This window comes from Alosa pseudoharengus, unplaced genomic scaffold (genome assembly GCF_046254945.1).
Source record: "Alosa pseudoharengus isolate Yale_2024_CS ecotype anadromous, Long Island Sound unplaced genomic scaffold, YU_APseudo_1.1 YU_APseudo_1.1_scf_12, whole genome shotgun sequence".
NCBI lineage: Eukaryota > Metazoa > Chordata > Actinopteri > Clupeiformes > Clupeidae > Alosa > Alosa pseudoharengus.
Window position 1 is genome coordinate 18,521,741 of NW_027468587.1, and position 20,099 is coordinate 18,541,839.

General features: G+C 44.1%; 1 protein-coding gene across 1 annotated transcript in view; it reads right to left on the reverse strand.

The window, feature by feature from the left end:
• Positions 1–20,099, reverse strand: part of znf407 (zinc finger protein 407) — a 138,069-nt gene that overhangs the window by 116,839 nt on the left and 1,131 nt on the right. The window contains exons 2-3 of the mRNA XM_076280333.1: positions 13,057–16,383; positions 8,426–8,540 (exon numbers count right to left, since the gene is read on the reverse strand). Of these exons, the coding sequence (XP_076136448.1) occupies positions 8,426–8,540; positions 13,057–16,360 (3,419 nt within the window). The 5' untranslated portion in view covers positions 16,361–16,383. The remainder of the gene's footprint in view (positions 1–8,425; positions 8,541–13,056; positions 16,384–20,099) is intronic.

Below are 20,099 nucleotides of genomic sequence, written 5' to 3' on the forward strand. Positions count from 1 at the left end.
GCAGGTACATCATCTCAATTATGATGATGCCACTGACTGATTACATTTTCCTCCCTGTCTCATTTTAATAAGTCTGCCTGTCACGGTGAGAGGGGGAGCAAGAGAGGGTAGTAGAAGGTGGTGCCAGCGGTGGTGGGGTGCGATGGGGGTGCGATGGGGGTGGGGTGGGGGGTAACTTCTCAGACAGGAGGTGCGGGTTCTTGTCTGTGACGAGGCACGGGTGTCCCAGATGCCAGTCTGCCGGACAGTATCAAACATCTCGGTAGCGGACCCGCCGTGAAATAATCTATACCTACGGGAAGTCAATTAAAATGTGTCAGGGGAGATTAAGAATGGCGTGATGGCTTTTCACTAGGCGGCCAATTCACCCAGCAGCATGTGTGTGTGTGTGTGTGTGTGTGTGTGTGTGTATGAGGGACAGAGGGAGTGCACATGTTATTAAATGCAGGTGGAAGATCCATATGTGTGTATCTATGTGTGTATCTGTGTGTATCTATGTCTATATGTGTCTGTGTGGATGTGGATGAGTGCAAAAGTGTATGAGTGCAACTTTAAGGAGTATTTGCATGTGCATGTATGTGTGTGTGTGTGTGTTTCTTTCTTTAAGTGTGTGTGGTGTGAAAGGGTGTTACATGGTGTGGGAGACCTGTGTGTGTGTGTGTGTGTGCGTGTGTGTTTGTGGCTACACTCTCCAGTGTCTCTGTATCCCCTTAAAAGCCCTTCATGAATATTTCAGGGACCCGGCAGCCGGTGGCTCCGGCGCAAGTTTGCAAACCGGCGTAATGTGCCTGTTTGTACTGAGTGGGGCTCACTCAGGATATCAATTAAATCAAGCGCTGTCAGTCGGATGGCCCTCTCAATGGAGGGACATCCCATTCCCCTCCACAGATCAACTCGGCTTTGTGTCAACTCACACCCTGCTCCATCCATCTCCCCTCCTCTCTTTTCTTCTCCTCCTTTTCTTCTTCTCTCCTCCTCATCTCTCCATCCCCTCGTCTCCTACCTCACATTCCCTCATTCTGTCTCTCATCCTCTCTCACTCCCTCTCTTTCTCTCTCTCCCTCTCTCTCGCTCAGGCGGCAGTAACTGAATGCACAAATTACTCTCCCCTCCACCTTTAACTCCCACTAAATCTTTCCCCTTTTCCACTTTGCTGAGCCGGGATATTTTATTCCACCATCAAATATGCATCCCATTAATTAAGTTAAATTACTCCTGACTGCCAAATATCCCTTGCCCCGATGGGTGTCAACACAGAAATGCATGACTGTGAACCTGCGTTGACACGGCCCCACACTTAAACGTGAGTTACAGCCTTCTCGACTCCCATCCGCGGGCATATTACCAGCTACTCTGGGTGCTGAAATTAAGCCGTGCTCTCCCTCTTCCCTCTGAGCTTTTAATAAGTGCACAATGGATGACACGTGCACTTCTGACAAAGAGAGGACTGATATTTTAATTACCGTCTCCTCATTTTTCCCCCCTCCCCAGCCCCCCAACGCCTTCTCTCTCTCTCTCTCTCTCTGTCTCTCTCTCTCTTTCTCTCTCTCTCTCTCTCTCTCTCTCTCTCTCTCTCTCTCTCTCTCTCTCTCTCTCTCTCTCTCTCTCTCTCTCTCTCTCTCGCCCCCCCCCCCTCCTCTCTCTCTCTCTCTCTCTCTCTCTCTCTCCTCCCCCGCCTCATCTTTTAATTGCAGTTGTTAATCACTCATTAACTCCTTTCGCCTTTGGTGTGCGACTCCTAAATCTGGCGACGTCACTTTTCCTCCTCCGCTCGATAGATTCAATCGCACCTCACCCTTCAAATGAGGAATTTCACTTCTGTCCTCCAACGCTGAAAGCCTCTGGTTTTGCTCTCCTTGGATGTTTGTAAACCAAGGAAAATTATTACAGGCCTTCTTAAAAAGCACTTTTAAAAATTCTTTATGAAACAAAAAGATTTTTTTATAGCCATATATAGCTATAAATTCATATTGCTTGTCAATATGTTCTCTTAACCATAGGAAATAGTCAGACTGATATTACACAACAATTTGTATGTTTTTTCTTTCAAAAAAATATATTTTATTTTTCCTTAAAAAAGTCTAAATTGTTTTTTCAATTGCAAATGTGCAGTATATGTGGATTTCAGACCTTGACGAGCACTGTTTAAGGAAGAATATGATAATTAACTGTGGGTCAAACATACACAAATGACACAGAAAATATGAGCACACTTGAGTAAGTGGACCCATCAGGATGTCAGTTACACAATAAGCGCAAACTGTAATATCTAGATTACTTATACAACAAGCTGATTAGATGTGGGTGAATCTGTAGGGAGAGTGCTTTCAGTTGGATTTGTATGCCGAGTGCTCAAGGGCTCAAGGCTGACTTCAACAAAAACTGTGACCACTGGCTTTATCTTATACCCACGAAGTGCGTAGCAATATTTATACTCAATGTGTACTACTGCATTATGAAACTAATTGTGAATGATAAGTTGACTGTTTAGGATTAGGCTTGGACAGTCCAGCTAGCCTGACTTTCCGAACAGAAAGTTAAAGCATGACAGTTTATTGGACAGAATACGCGTGTGCACTTTCAACAGTTTGTATCAACACTTGAACACACACTGAAGAGATACTCCACCATTACAGTCTGCTTTTGACGTCTCAGCCAATGAAAAGATTCCAAGGTTTTGCTGACGATACCCCCCCACCCACCACCACCCCTTTGAACGAGACCTGAACACTTCCTGATTCGGCGGTTTGGCGCTGAGTTTGTTTGTATTTTATTTGATTAAAAGCAAATGTTTTGACCATAAAACCTATCAGCTATCCTTCGGAGACCACTAAAGAGGAGATGGCTCCCCAATTCCCCGCACGGAATTGTAGGGTACTGCCAAGGTCTTATTAAAAATCTGCTCGATGGATGACGGGAGCTTTCTCTCAGTTCCTCTTATTATTATTATTTTTTTTTAAGACAGTGACTGGACTGACTCAACCTGCTTACAAAGATGATGAGCCCAACAAAAAAGTTCACACTGCTCTAATTTATACTACAACTCCTACTGCTGGGGAGCTTGGTGACTCAAAGGGAGTTAATATTATCTCACGCGCTTAGCTAAGCAAGGACCACTCTACTGGCCCATTCAGAATACATCAAATTGGGCCTAAATGAACATGTACTGCTACCGGAATAGAAACCATTCAATTATTCCAAATACTGCAAGCGGTTTGATTATGTTCCCACTGACAGACAGCGTTTCCTGGATGAATCACCTTTACGCCACTCAAGTGACAAAGAAAGACTGACGGCACAATTTCATCTCTGTCATACGTTTTCAATGATGGTACTGTCATAGCTAAGTCTGGCCTGCTTCCTGTTTGAGTTCTCTCTTCTCTGTGTGCATGAGTGTGTGTGTGTGTGTGTGTGTGTGTGTGTGTACAGTATGTGTGTGTGTGTGTGTGTGTGTGTGTGTGTGTGTGTGTGTGTGTGTGTGTGTGTGTGTGTATTTGTGTGTTTGTATGCCAGTGTGTTTGCAAGTGTCTCTGTGTGCATGAGTGTGTGAGTGTGTGTGTGCATTTGCTCCACCAGAAGGAAAAAAAAACATTAATTTCACAAACATCAGCCCAAGGCTACTATACAAATCCAATCCATTATGCGACGCTTTATCGTGTTATGAGGGCCTAACCGGCTGTAAAGCTGTCCCTTTCATAAAGAGCGATCGCGGTGCAGAGAGTCAAAACAGAACGGGCTGCCTGCTCCGCCAGCAGACGCTCGCTCATTACCATCAGCCGACTATTGGTGAAAACAACTCAGTCACATACTTAACCTTTACAGGCTGGCCCTTTCCGTCTTCTTTTTTCCAAAACGACCTTTAGCATTACTTATTATCATTTCATTTCCGATAATGGTCCGCTAAATTCGGTTAGCCGCATCAAAGCAAAATGTGTTTATATTGGTCAGAGACCCCCTGGTTGAAAAAAAAAACAATGCTCTGTACTGTTGTGGGTTGGCAGTAGCATGGCAACAAACGTGAGAGAAGACCAACGTGCGGCTCTTACACTGCTGCTGTGACTAATGTCTCTGAGCACAGACCACTGGGTTAGTTGCTGTGGTTCCAGATCTTCCTTGGGCCCATAAATACCACAGTGAGACATAACATCATACCAAATGTTTTGATTGTAAAATGCAAATAAATTATGCAGAATCTAGTTTCTAGGGTGGCACATGTGGTAAACACTTAATATTCATGGTGTGTTGTTCGAAAACATAGCAAACGGTATGGCATATTAGGAAATGTCTTTCCAACATGTCACATGGCCCTAATTTCAGAAGTACTAACTTATATTAATGGCATGGGCTCAATGGCACACAATGAACTATTCAGAGATTAGTCTCAAAAACAAGCGCATAAATAAAAACACACAGAGACCAGTCAGAAAAAAACACATACAGGCACATGTGCAGACACACGCACACACACAGTAGGAGAGTGTCTCGGGGCACAGGAGGATGTGGCACTTTGATAATTCTGTGGCTTTCGCACCCTGCAGCACGAGTGGAAATCCGATGAAGTCGCTAATGCACATGATGATTAAGTGTAACTCAAATACCGACTGTGTTGTTGGGGAACCTGACAGGCCGTAATTTGCTGTATTATATTCCGCGGTTTTAATTGCACGCCGCCGACGTCTCTTTGACACGTTATGAAGCAATGATGTACAATTATTTCGAGGGGCGGCGAGAGATCAGGGGAGTGACATTATAATCATCCTCATAGGGACCCCCACCCCCTCTTCATCTGTTCCAACTATTACTGTTAAAATGAGGAAGATGAAGAAGAGGAGGGGAGAGGGGAAAAGGGGGGAGAGAAGAAAAATAAACGCACATAAAAATAGTTTCCCTGGAGTTTTAACAAGATTCTTTTGGAGGATTATAGAGTATCATGTCAAACAGAGGGGGGAAGGGAGGGTGCACACAATAACCCTGGCTCTGTTAAGTGACAAGTTCCTCTGGATAAGTAGCGAGCTAAGATGCGGCTCTCCTGTCACAGCCGAGGCCTCACACACACACACACACACACACACACACACACACACACACGCACACACGCACACACGCACACACGCACACATACAAATACAAGCATTAACACACACGTTACAAAGCACAAGGCAGGGAGGGCGGAACTGATGGGCTATTCTGGGGACCAAGTCACAGACATGTGGACGAGGGGGGACACAAAAGCCAGAGACATTGCAGATCACAGTGACACCAGCACGGCTCGAGAAGCCAACTTATACGAAACTGAGACAGATACAGAGAAGGGGGGAAAGCGAGGGAGAGGAAGAACTATCCCTTTAGTGACAAATATAGAAGTTTTGCGCAAAGGGCTACTTTTTATTTGTAGTTCTGTTTGTGTGTGTGTGTGTGTGTGTGTGTGTGTGTGTGTGTGTGTGTGTGTGTGTATAGACTACATCTAGATACACATCTAGATGCGTGAGTGGGGCACCGAGACAGATGAGACTCCTTCACGGATCCAAAGAGGGCCGTTGCCGCTGCTGTTGCCACGGCTGTGGCTGGTGCGTTTCACAGCGCTCGAGCAGAGATATTAAACCAATGCTTCACAGCATTTAAAATCCTGATGCATAATTTAACACCAACAAACAGCGCTGGCCAGTCATAGCATCTTCAGGGAGAAACAGGGAGCAGAGAGCAGGGAGATGGTGGAAGTGGGGGGTGGGGGTGGGGGGGGGGCAGGCAGGCAGGTCGGACGGGTGTCCGGTGGGGTGGGGGGAGAAAGTGCTGAATCTAAGGCCTTTTCAGAAAATGATGGAGGAGGGAAAGGCGATGCTCATTAAGTGGCTCGGCCGCACTGTGGACACAGCGATGGGGGAAAAGACAAGAAATCGCCATCCTGAGTGTGTGAGTGTGCGTGTGTGTGTGTGTCTTTGTGTGCATGTGTGTGTGGGCTGTGTTTTTTTCCTTCTTCATGTTTTTTTCCAATTAAATATGAAGAATCTTGCAATATTGCTGGTAGGCAATTTGGGGCAATCCACAAACTGGTATTTCATTTATTTATTTTTTTCTGCTGTTTGTGCAGGTTGTGTCTTTATAGGCCGCCTGAAGAAGATCAATCAGGTTCATATTTTGGTAATGTCATTGCTGTGAAACACACTCTTTAGCACTTTGGAAAAATATTGTCTTTAATTACGATTTTTTTATTTCCTCCACCCAGGTTGGGTCTCCCTCTAGGAAGGAACTAATTGCTTTTCCCCATTACACTCCCCATACATTTTACACTCCAATAAAATAATAACTGGTTGATGTGAGCAAAAGAGTAAACTAGAGGTGGTGGGGAGAGGCAACATCACATACTGAGTTGAGTTCAAGCACAAGCGCACACACACACACACACACACACACACATACACTCTCTTTCTCTCTCTCTCTTTTTCATGATTCTTTAATTATCCAGAAGCTCGCTGATGGGAGAGATATATGTGGTGTGTTGCAAGAAGAACAGCGAGAAGAAGCTTAAATTGTGCGCTGGACACAAGACTAGTCCTGTGATCTTATGGATGCGTGAGGACAGGGAGCGACAGGGCCACAGCCACATGGCTTGGAGAGGAGAGAGGAAGACAAAATGGAAAGAGAAAGAAAAGTGAGTGGGGGAAGAAAGAGATGTAGAGAGGGACAGGGATGGAGAGAAAGAGAAAGAGAGAAGGCTTTTTATGAACAGGTCCCTGCTGTCGCTTGACTGGCAGCAGGGTCAAAGTTGCCATCCTGTCCTGGCCTTGATTTGCATCTGTTAATTACATGCCAAAACAATATCTTTAAGTATCAACCACCTCCCAGGGTCCACGGCTCTGAGGCATCCCTGGGTGGCCCACAGGGAGGAGGGGTGTGTGTGTGTGTGTGTGTGTGCGTGTGTGTGTGTGTGTGTGTGTGTGTGTGTGTGTGTGTGTGTGTGTGCGGCTGTCAGCTGTGGAGAGCAGGGGGACAGAGAGGAGAGCGGGCTTTGTCGTTTGCACACCGTGTCAAAACACAATGGGCCCTGTGCACCACCCACCCACCCACACACCACAAAGGAAGACAGGAATCAATGAGCAAAAGGCGGGGAGGAATTAGTAGAGTTCTGATTAAATATTTTAGGACACTGACGGGCCTTTGGCTTGTGAGGACTCTCGGGCTCAGACGGTTGTGTTCCGGGTAAGTCTCTGCTGTTGTCTGTAATCAGATTGCTTTGTTCAATTTTGACACCAACACTCATTCAGAAAAGAAATGCTTTATCCGGATCACACTAAACCCCAACCCCTGACTTCTTTATAAGCACACAGCAGAATATCTAATATCAACGCCGTAATCTTGTTTTCTGGGTCATCCTGAGAGAGAAAAACGAACGGGAGGCAATGAAAAGAAAAAAAAAGTTCTGAAATGCATTATCTGGAATGCAAACCTGGCTATTAGAAGAATCCTTCTGCTCTTAAGATTAAGGAAAGTGGAAAGCGTTTATCATCTCATTTAAATACCGAACGCAACCAAACGAGCGAACCTGGCCTTAATTACGCCGTCCTGTGCCACACTCTTTTGTTCGCTGCTCTTTAGCATAAGGCATAGACGCAGCCGCACCATTCGTCAGCCGGCTGAGCGAGCTCCGGGGCCATTCGTCAACCGTGGCGGGCACAGTCTGCGGATGGGCCCCCCTCTCCGTTGCCGTGATTTGTGAAAGCCGAAACTGTATTTAGTAAACCTGTTCAAAGGGACTGGAGGAGGAGAGGGTGGTGTGGGCGGCGGAAACTACTTTTCTATCAGCGAGACAAGCAAGGAGCAGGGAGAATTCTAATTTTTTTTGTTTGCTGTGTGCTTGCTTACATCTGTGTGGTGTGTGTGTGGTAGTAGGAATACAACATTTTGTGTATCTGTATTTGTGTGTCTTTGCAATTGCATCTGTGTGTGTGTGTGTGTGTGTGTGTGTGTGTGTGTGTGTGTGTGTGTGTGTGTGTGTGTGTGTGTGTGTTTTTGCGTGTTTTAATCATGCACTTGGCCAAAGACCTAACACATTTATAGCACTTGAGAAAACAGCTTTAGCTGGAGGGTCTGCAGAACGTGAACCTTTTTTCTCATTAAGGCCTGAGCTGTGTTTAACTGCAGCCCACTCCAGTGGGCCCCCTCCCCCCTCCACAGCCACCACCACCCCCAGCCCACCCCAACTAATGTGTCTGGAAGCAACAGCAGTGGCAGAAACACAACCGAGAGAAAAAAAAAGGCCAAGTAAACTTAATGGAACAATTCTAACACACTTTAGCACAAATTACTGAAGGGGCAGTAAGTAACTAAACGTCTTCATGTGAGTGTCACCATGGAAACAGACGATCAAAGCCCAGGGAAAAGGGGGATGAATTGCATGGGTTTAGATCCGCAGGTCTGTGCTACTCACCCACAGATGTGGCACTTGTACTCCCTCATGCCCAGGTGCCGTTTCACGTGGTTGCGGGCATCACCGAGTTGGGCAGTGGCAAAGTTGCAGATCTTACAACTGAAGGGTTTGGATCCTGTAGAGGAAGAAGTGAAGTAAAGAAAGTTTGAAAACTGTGTGACACTCAAGGCCTTCACATTCCCAACGAATGTTCACCAAAGAATCATTGAGGTAAAATATAAATTGCTGGCAGCCCACAGGGCATGCTCCTCACACTGCTTCAAGATGGAGAGGAATTAGGAGAAATCTTCTGGCTCGTAGTGTACCAACTTTTGCAGACTTAAAATTCTCCAGTGAAGTGTTTACCGTTAACTTTTAAACAAATGGGGGTGCTTTGAGATTAAAAGCACAACCTCACATAAATCTGAATTTTTTAAAAACCTAAATTGCGTTCATCACTTTTCCTTTGACCTAGATTTGTACAGCAGATAGTTAAGGCCTTGCTCCCGCTCCCACTCAACCTCTCTCCTCTCCTCTCCTCTTCTCTCCTCATTCTTCCCTTCTCTTCGTTCCCCTTCCCATTCCTTAGCGACTGGGTGTGTAAATTGGATTCAAAGGTCAGGTTGAAAACGTAAATCAATCCAAAGTGCGCTCGCCACCCAGTTCCATCATTTAGGCACTAATCACTCGGCCACGGTCGCTGGAGAAGTTTACTGCTAATTAATGTCATTTATAAATCTGTACAGGGAGGGGCATGCTTTGAGAGAGTGCTTCAGTCTTCCTCTGCCATTGGTCATTAAAGAGCAATGCTGCAGTTCGGCCTGTAAGGACCTGTACCTTACTAGTAGTAAGGATGATGGTGTAGCTGACAAGGAGCTCTAAACAGAACCTGCATGGGGAAAAATTCTGGTTCTTTGCGGAGGACATTTTTATTGTGGAAATGGCCAAGTCTATCACTCATCTCACTTAGAAGTTCTAAATGTATTTAGGGGAGGATATGAATAACCCCTCCTCTTAGCAAATAGCCAAAGACGTTGTGCAATATTTATTCCAGGAGAGCCCACTGATTTGATTAAGCACTTTGTGTAGATTACTAATACGTTCATGCACGGTTCACTTGCCACTGGCTGGCGGCACGACACATCGAATCTTAACGCCATAACGAAGATTGAAAGCCAAGCGTGCGCTAACAAGTCCCGCAAATGGGCGAGAGAGCGGGTGTGTGTTTCACAGCTGAGTGGCAGCAAATCGGAAGGCTCTCTTCAGTCTGCCGCAACACACCCATCAACCCCTGCGCCCCATCACCGTGTCAAGGTGGAGTGGGCTACCTCCACCAGTGGGATCGTGTGTTAAAAAAAAAAAGCCAGCCAGATGGCCCTGGTGAGTATGAAACATGGCAGGGGAAGAGAGATGTTACATCTCTCAGTCGTCGCTTCATATCAAATTATAATTCCTGCGCTCCACTTAAGCAGCCCGTCGTGGGAAGCTGAAATCGACCATCAATGTGGTGTCATGTTAAATTAATACTGTTGCGCACGACGGTAATGTGATGTTCTCACGTCTGGGTTGGGACTTGGGATGACTAATTCATCTCCTTAAAAACCTCCATTCCTTCTGAAGAAACAGAAGGAAAAAAGGCAAGTTCCTTTTAGCCTCAACCTTTTTTTTTCAGCATTTTAAATGAATAATGGAGGATTTCAATCATGCTTGGGACAATCAAATTAAGTGTAAAAACAACATGAAACAAAATAAATTAATCAAAATATTATTACAGTACTTGGAAATAACATGTTAGCTTGTGCATTACATGGGATGCACAATGTTATACCCTTGGGCCTACAATGCATATTACTAATCTAACAATATGGAGGTGAAACGAAAACAAATGCATCAAGGAATGGTTTACAAGTTCCCTCAGACTTCTGAGAGAGAGGGATAGAGGCTTAGAGTATGTGTTCACACAGTGCCTATGCAGCCATTACTCTATTCCACCCAGGTTCAACAAAGGTTGGACAGCTCTTTTCAGTGAAAAAGTGACCAATTTAGCTCAAAATGCAAATCTAGCTTTGTCCTCACTGAAGAAAAAATTTGCTTTTTTTCAGGGGACAAATTGACAAATACTTGTGTGGCCTCCCACCATCGGCTGATTTCACTAATTAATCAACTAAATAAAACCCTGGCTTAATTAAAATTATCTGGATTGGCTCCCAGCACAAATACTGGCGGACCTCACAGCCACAGTCCACAGCCGCAGAGAAAAGTTTCTCAGAATAAATGACCAGCAACAAAAAGTGACTAATTCCATGTAATGAAGGAATGTAATAATCATCATCATCATTCTGTCAGCACCAAAAAAGTGTGTGCATTCCACAAATAACAGTAATGTTTCAAATATAGCCTAAGTCAGTGTACAGAGCCTGCACACACACACACAAAAGAAGACTCTCTTTGGTTGAGACATGAATTTGCCCTTGATTTTGATTAACACATCTGTTTTCTTGTCACCTTTTTCATTTTCCTAAGTAGCACACTTCCATAAAACAAGTGAACTATGAAACACTATCATCCTTTCCACGTGATAAAAGGTGAATCCAGCGAGAGTTAAAATGGGGCACGAACAAAGGATTAATCCTGTTTTGGACAAACAGAAAAATGGGCACATTTACATAAACATGAAGTATGATGTGTTGGGATGTTAATTCCATTTTTATTCCGTTGCTATCTTTTCAGTGATGCATGTGCAGGATAATGCAATCTCTTGAATTGCAATACCTTGATAATGTCACGCTGGCACACGACAGCAATATAACACATATGAAACATTGTTTCTGTATTGTGTTGTGGTGCTCAGGCAAGGAAACAATAATTCACAGCACCTCAATGTCTTACCTCAGGCCCAAAAGTACATAGTATAAGAAAAAAAAAAACTATCGAGGTCTCTCGAGTTATCCTCTCCATTTCTTAATATTAACACAATCAGCACGGCTAAATTACTCACGCTAACGCTTACCCAGAGATAGATAACACAACTATGTGCAACAATTAAAGTCCCATTTAAGTTTCAGCCAAATGGAGAGATGGACATTTATTGATGGTGCCCTCACTTCTTGTTCCTGCATTAAGTTGATTTTAAAAGCAATTAATACACATGGTCAGAGAAGAGTAATGGAGGAGCCCTCTGTTCTTAACCTGCTAGACCTGTTTCACAGTCACATGCCTGACCAGCCCAAGACCTGCTTTGCATTATAAATAACAGAAGAAGTCTTAATGGATTGGGGATAATCGGCTAACCACAAACATGGACACATACATGTGCATATCTCACAAACACACACACACACACACACACACACACACACACACACACACACACACACACACAGGGGAAATTAAGGGTTTTGACCATGTCCACATTGATTATTTTAAATTATTATCCTGCTTCTCTTTTGGGTTTCCTATGCTTCTAGCTGCTGCCCTAACACGTTTATCGAGACTTATTGGCTATAATTACAACTGAATCCTGGTAATGGACACATCCATTATGAGTCACACATGTCTTTGACCAGGCATTGCTAAGGGAATCCTTATCTGAAGTCCATTAGCGTCTCTTCTGCTAGAGCTTGATCCAGATACTTTAGTCTTTTCTTAAAGGGGAAATCCGGTGTAAAATGGATTTTGGATATGCTTAGCACAATAACGAGTTTGAACATTCGTTAGGGAGCAAAAGAACGCTAATCTGATGCATTCTAAACTAGCCTGTTTTTAGCCAATGCTTCCAAAATTACACTGGTAGGGCATTTAGGCGATAGGGCATTTAGGCGATAGGGCATTTCTCATGGTAAAAAGATTGCTAATTTTTAACCATTTACGAGGCTCAAAGTAGGGTCCTAACATATAAAACGAGGCATTGACAACTTTGTAAATGTACAGATAGTTTATTAAAAAGGACTCTATAGAGACATAACTTTGAGTTTGAGTTGAAATTAAGTCCCTACAACACAGATCTTGCATTTTTTTGACTGAAGTAAATGGGATGTAGCTACTTCCGTCAGAAAAAATGTGAGATCTATGTTGTAGGGCCTTAATTTCAAGATGGCCGGCAATGTTACAGTAGGATCCTACTTTGAACCTTGTAAATGGTTTAAAATTAGCAATCTTTTTACCACGAGAAATGCCCTATTGCTACCAGTGTTGGCATTTTGGAAGCATCGGCTAAAAACAAGCTAGTTTAGAATGCATCGGATTAGCATTTTTTTGCCAATGAACGTTTGAACTCGTTATCATGCTAAGCATATCCAAAATCCATTTCCCCTTTAAAGTCGGAACACCTTAGCTCCTGTAGCTTCTGGGTGCTGTAGTGATCTAGACACACGACAACTGGTAGGCTAACATGATTTATAAATTAAAAATATATGTTTAACATACAGTATATGTGATGAGAGTTGAAAAAACAGTTAATGGTTTAAAGCTAACATGCTGTGATGGCTTCAAAGAAATGCTCAACACATGCTGCGTGTAAGAAAGTTTGCGGTAAAATAAATAAATAAATACACACAAATCCCCCAAAAAACAGCCAACTATGCAGCTAGCAATAAAAGACTTTTACATTAACTGCACATCAGATATGAGTGAATGAATGAATAAATGCATACCTGTATGGGTGCGTACGTGGGCAAGGAAAGCCATTGAGTTGCTGCTCTTGCACACCTTGCCGCAGTACTTGCACACACTGCCCTGGTTCTCCTCCCGTTCGCGGTTGATCTGCTCTGTGTCCTCCAACACGTACTTGTTGACCTCTCTCAGGAGCTCCTCGTGCTTCTCTTTGATGTGCACAAACAGCTCCTGCTCTGTCTCAAAGGGGTCATTGCATCTGACGCACTTAAACGTAGCGCCTCCCTCGGGGAGTTCCTCGATGCTGGCCTGCTCGTTACGTAGGTGAGCCGCGCTGGTCAGGTGCTGGTGCAAGTTGCTTTCGGTGTAGAAGGACTTGCCACACAACAGGCAGTGGAAGTGCTTGTCCTTGGACGGATGTTTCATTGAGATGTGAACGTTCAGACCGCTAAGGCCATCCGCCATGAAACCACAGTCTTCACACTTGATTCGCTGGCCAGGTATAAACCCTCGAGCAACAGCACTCATCACTGGTTTACCTCTCCTGACTTTCAGAGGCCTCGGAACACCAGTCACCATTATACTGCTTGTAGCATCTCCCACGATCGTCATACGGTCTTGCTGTGTCTCACCTTCCTGCAAAACCTTGAGTGAGATGATACATGGATCAAATGGGATTGCTCTGACCAACTGCTTGTCGGTGAAAGAGTAGTCACATTTGCCTTCTATTAAATCCTCTTCTTCCTCATCATAATCATCTAAGCCTTCCTCCTCGGGTTCTGCCTCCACTTCCAGAGCATCCTTCATGGGTGGGACATCCAGGACTGCTTCTGTCTCGTTTGGGTCGGGTTTTATTGTAACCGTGTCTTGGGTCACCACAGAGTCTTGGGCCCCTTCATGACCTTTTATCTCGGACACTTTTTCATGAGTCACACCATCCTCCGAGGTAACGCTTTCTTTTGCTGGATCACTGGAAACCTCTGCTGTCAGTGTAACAGCAGTTTGGACAGCATCAGGAGCTGGTGCACTGGGTTCAGATTCTGCTTCTGAAGCCTGCACCCTCTCCTCAGTAGGAGGCTCTACCAACATGGCCACACTGGCAGTATTCTGCTCAGCGACATTGTCTAGCTCTTCGCTGTTGTTTAATGCAGCAGTGTCTTTCCCCAAGCTCCTCTCTTGATAGAGCTGACTCTTTTGCTTGTGCTTGTCTGTGGACGCGTGGCGTGACATCTCCCTGCGGGTCACCGCGTAGTAGTTGCACGCCAGACACACAAACTCAAAATCTTTGGTGTGCTTCCTCTTTGTGTGAAGCTCAAGGGATGGAATGGAGTGGGCCACAAAGTCACAGTGCACACAGGAATTGACCGAGTCATACTTGCTTTTCTTAAGGGGAGCGCTATTTGAGTTTGGGCTACTCTGAACATCAGATTTGTCAGTTGTTTGGGAGGGTGTCTCACTGTCTGCTGCTGATTCTGCCATGGCAACATCTCCCTCAGACTGGCTAGTCCCAACCTCATCGGACCCATCCACTTGCATAGCTTCTTCCTCAACACCCTTTTCAGATTGGTTCCCACTCAGAACTTGTACAACAGAGTCTGGACTACCAGCAGCCTCTGAGCGCTTAAGGTGCTTTTTGGTAACACAGTGACGGTCCATATCCCCTTTGGTCACGCAGTAATAGCTACATACTTTGCATGCATAACTGTACTGGTGACTGTGCCTGCGACGTATGTGCACACTAAGGTTAGTAGCATTGGACGCGACCAGCCCACAGTAGTGGCACGTGGTTACACTTGCTGCCTTCGGTCTCCCCCTTTTCCTTTTGGCAGGGGAGCCATCTTCACTTTTCCCATCAGTCAGCATAATCTCCACTGCTTTCTCTGTCTCCTGCGTCTCGTCAATCCCGACTTCCTTCACGTCCGCAGACGCGGCACCGTCCACATCTGCGCCATCACTCTTCCTCGGGGCGTTCTGCGACAGGATCACTAAAACCTTCTCGACGCAGTCCTCGTACGAGGCCCCGACGTCTTTCTCTTTGGCAACCCGCTGATGGGCGTCGCCAGCTAAGTGGGCTTCCATTCCCTCGGCCGTGGCGGTGTAATAGTGGCAGACCTTGCAGTGGAAGCGGTGCTCAGCTGGGTGCTTCAGTCGAGCGTGGCTCTCCAGCAGGGCGGACGTGCCAGCCCTGAAAGAGCAGCTTCCGCACTGCAGCTGGGGCCTGCCGCTGGCTGAGCGCTTTAGCGCCCGAGTTGGGGCCGCCTGAGCACCTCTACCCTGCTGGTCCTGCTGTTCCTCCATCTCGTTCGTGTCCAGAGCAAGGGAAGGCCTGGGCGTCTCGCTGTTCTCCACCACTCGCCTTTTGTGCTTATTGCTCACACAGTGCTTTTCATAATCGCACTTGGTGACGCTGGCGTAAGAGCAGAGCTCGCAGAAATAGTTCATTTCTTTTGTGTGGCGTCTCTTCACGTGCGTGGCCAGAGTGGGTTTGTCCTGAAACTCGTGGCCACAGTAGGTGCACGCATGCATCACCCTGGGTTTTCGGCCCCGCTTTCCTATCTTTCTTTGACTCTCTCCCTCTTTGGATTTTGGAACACCTGAAGCAGAACCGTGGCCTGATTTTTGGCATTCTCCATGTTCACTTGCCTCTTCCATAGAGGTAATGTCCTTTCTATCTGAGCCCTGTTCAGAAGCTCCAGTAGAAGCATCTACTATCTCCAGGAGCAACTGGGTGGGGCTGACATGTCTGCTTTCAGAGTTCTCAGTCGGGTCTTCAGAAATTACAGGTTCACATGGGGGTGGCTGCCCTGTATTCTTGTGATCTGCAACTCTACTTGCATCCTGTTGATGTGATGCCAAGGTTGCCGTAACCTGAGGATTGTCTTCTGCGACTGCGTGTTGTGAGCTTTTCTTCTTGTCATCATGTGTCTTAGCTACTTGTGATGTCGCTTTGTTTGCTTTCCTGCTCTGGGCTAATTCACTGCGAGCGCCACCGCCTCTACGGGAATGCTTTCTTTTAGCGTGAATCTTCAGGGCAGTTGGGGTTTTTGCTACAAAGTCACAGAGAGTGCAAGTGCGGTCATCATCTTTCTGTGTAGTGGGAGTCGTGTTGGCCTGCTTGTGACCACTGGAATCCTCCGCTGCTGAGGACTGGGACTCCGCAGGTCTGTGTGATGTAGAACCTCCACTGGTGACCTCATCTTCCTTTGAAGGTGTGGTAGGAATGTCAGCTGCTTCCATTCCAACTCTGGAACTACTTCCTGGATCACTACCAGGCTGTTCATCTATGTTTCCATCTTCAGTCACCTCTTTCCCAGATCTAAGCTTTCTTTTTGGCCTTGTGTCCATTTTAATGGTTCCTTGCCTTTATTCTGTAGAGATAAAAAAAAAAACATACATGATATAACTGACCTTTACAATCATACATACACCAATGTGTAAGCTTTAGTGTTGTAGATGTTTTTCAATTATTTTCTTCACTGTTCCATATCCACTGTTTTGTCGCCATCTAGTGCTCATCTTAAAAAACACTACAACAAGGAATAACTAGAACATGGCCTACTCAGTTGAGTATGCAGTTAAATGCAGTTAAATGCAATACAGAAATAAAATAAAAAAATAGGTCAGTTGTGTCACAAATTAACGCTTTGCAGGGACAATACACTAAAGCCTTAATCAACTCAGAGTTGTATTAAATGAAGAGGCACGCTGTAATAAATGCAATAGATGAAGACACAACTGTTAAAATAATACAGTTAGTCAAATATATTAAGATAGGTGAAAATATAAAATCGCATCACATCAATCTATTTCCTCTTTCCAAACCCCCAATGTACAGTACAAACCTATCTTTTATATATAGCTTTCATATCCCACCACAGAAAATCTAGTCTGCAGTGGAGCATAGGACCATAATGGTGATGATAGTGGTGGTGGTTCCGGTGGAGGTAGAGGTGGGCCTGGTGATGGCACTGCTTTGTCACATGTCATGTCAGATTGCCCACTTCTCATCTGAAGGCCTGCTGCTGCTTCCCATTTCCCCTCTGAGCCTGATCGCTCTAGCCTAATTACCACGGAGCATAGAGGACTCCATTAGGCGTGCCAGACCCTACCTCACGTACAGACATTCACCACCTAATGACACATACACTACTACAGACCCCCACAGCTGTGCTCTATAAACACAATGAGCCGTATTCATAAAGCATTTTTCCTCACCAAGACATCCGTCCAGGGGAAGAAATAAGGTTTTCAGGGAAAATATGAGGCGGGGGGGTGGGGGGTTGGCTCAGTATAATGGGCCATGAACAAATATTACTGAGGCCCTTTTTCAAACATCTAAGCTAAGGCTATTCGATGATACTGGAAAAGGAATTCATATGGCTTTATAATTGTGTAATTGTGTATAAGAGGGAAAATAAGGAAAAAAGGACTTTTCCATTAAACTGCTTTTACATTGCTAGTGTTGTCTTTCATTAGGCCATGTTTCTTACTTTTTAAGTCTTCAACAGTATTTGTTCTCCATTTCATAAATTAACATTTAAGAGGGAGAGAGATCTGAGTTTGAACAGAAAGCATTCCCATGGACAATGTATTATTCACTCTGGCACAACATACCTCCTTTTCAAATGCAGCATAACTGAGATGGCTCTCTCCAAAGTTCTCTTTAAACTGACAAGAACTATACAATGTTTGATCTAAAAATTTAAGAGCCAAAGGCCTCAAGTTTAATTAACAAATCTAATAGGCTATGGACACCTTTCTTCACCTGAGCCGATAGATATTCAACGTCAAAGACCTCGAAGTTAGACCTCAGTCGTGAGTATGGTGTGAAAAGTGGTAAATGTGACAGACACTTCCCATCCTACACCCTGCACTACCAACACTTTTTTCAACAATCATTTTAGACACGACAGAAGGAGGAAGTAATTATGGTTACACTTTGTGTACACGAGTTGTACTCTCCGTTCCTGTGATAGTTTTGGGTCTTTCAAGAGGGGTCTAAAGGCATATCTGTTCAACATGCAGTTAGTTTATCAAGCATTTCTTATCTGTTATAGTTTGTATATTATAGTATTTGTTTATTTTCATAAGGCTTTTGATTAAATTGACATTGTTGTTTACTGTTAAATTTAACTATTGTATTGTCATTCGTATATCACTTTGGACAAAAGTGTCTGCCAAATACCATAACTTTAACATAACCAATGGGAGTCTTTAAAAGGCTAATAGTACATTTAAAGGTATATTCCTACTTTATGTCTTTGTTAAATGATGGTACCTTTTCCTGTTTCCAGACTGTAACGTGTGTACTATTAATACCAAATGCTTCACATTGTATGTCAGTATTAGAAAAACTGTGCCCATATGCTTTTTCAGTATTTAAAGCAAATCAAGCTTCCAACAGAAACTTCAGCGGTGTGTAGTGGTGGTGTATACATCAGCACATTTTTTTGTAAGTGTTTCAGTGAGCTCTCCCACTTGGTTGAAACATATACCCAAAAGCACAATCAACTGTTTAAACTTGCTTAATCCTTGCGACTCTGTTACCTTTTGTCCCCTAGTTAGTCCCCTATAGCAAACATAGTAAGTGAGTGAACATTTTGAACACAGTTCGTTTCCTGGACTACGTGACTATGATGTGCCAATACAAAGGCTTGCTAAAAATATGTCCTTCAATATACAGAAAAGAAACGATTTAGTCATGATTAGGCTGATCAATTGCATGTATTGATACCTGGTTTCTTGACTTGGTATGATGAAAATATTAAGCTTCCTGCATAACAAATTTCCATTCAACAATTGTTGATGCCACAGGATTTCATACAATATGCGGCAACATCATTTGAGAGCCAGCTACCACTGCAGACTAATGAGTTTTATCTGTTATGAATGATCACTCAAGTTGTCTGATCACTACAGGAGTTGTATGCAAAAGTTTGGGTTCATGGGGAAATTGCCACAGCCAGACATGGCCAGAGATTTTGACATGACAAAAAAATTATGTTAAAATGGGAATGCAATATCACCTTATTTCAAGAACTCTACATTGGATGCCCATTGCTCAAAGGGCTTCATTTAAATGTTAGTGTATGAGAATAAATGCTGTTATTAGAAGCTATTGCTTTTATTCATGAGGGGCTCTTTTTCAACTTGTAAAGCACTGATTAGGCAATGATTGGTTTGCTGGAATGCTTTGGAAGAGTGGTCATGACTGACCTCAGTGACTAAGAATATATTCACTAAAAATTAACTGATAACAGGCCATGTAAAGCAGAATATTGCAGATTAATAATTCCAGAAATCATCAGTAAAGTTTTGTCCAAACAAATTACTATGGACTAATTAATTGGAAACCTAGTCTTTCATCATGCAATCAGAACTATATAGGTCCTATGCTACTTGATTATGTAAGCATTTTAATTTTGATAACAGCATCTACCAAGTCCACCTCACTACTCAGAGGTGCCTTGAAATGTGCAATAACTGTAGTCTTTATGATGTCGCATCAAAAGAAATTCTAAGATGAATACAAAAACAAAAGTTGACTAATTGCATCCAAATTATTGTATAATTTGATTTGAAAAAATCTTCAGGCTTAGCCCATCATCAGTCATGTGGAATTCAATGGAACAATCGGTGCAAATAATGTAGAACTATATGGCTGATGGTCTGAAACAAAAACATTGAATAACTGCTGGGTGGCTAACGCTCTCATCAAAGGAACATTACTTCAAGTCCTGCACGTGGCTTAGGCATTTTCCTGTCCATTTCATGTTGCATGACATTTCATGATGGTCCTCGCGAACCTACTGCCTGTGTTTGTGGTCGGCTCGCCCCGGTAACGTAAGCTGTGTTGGCTCATTTCCGTATTTCGAAGTAACGTTGCCTTCTCTGCTACAACAAACATTAGCGATGTGACATTCCGAACGATCTATCAGTAGCTGTCATTCTTTCGCACATGACAACTGTCATCTCTTACATAAACAATATGTACGATTTCTGAGATCAGTTACACTCCTAACGTTAGCTGCTAACGGCTAGTTAACTTACCGTCCGCATACCTGCTAAAAGTATGTTAACTATA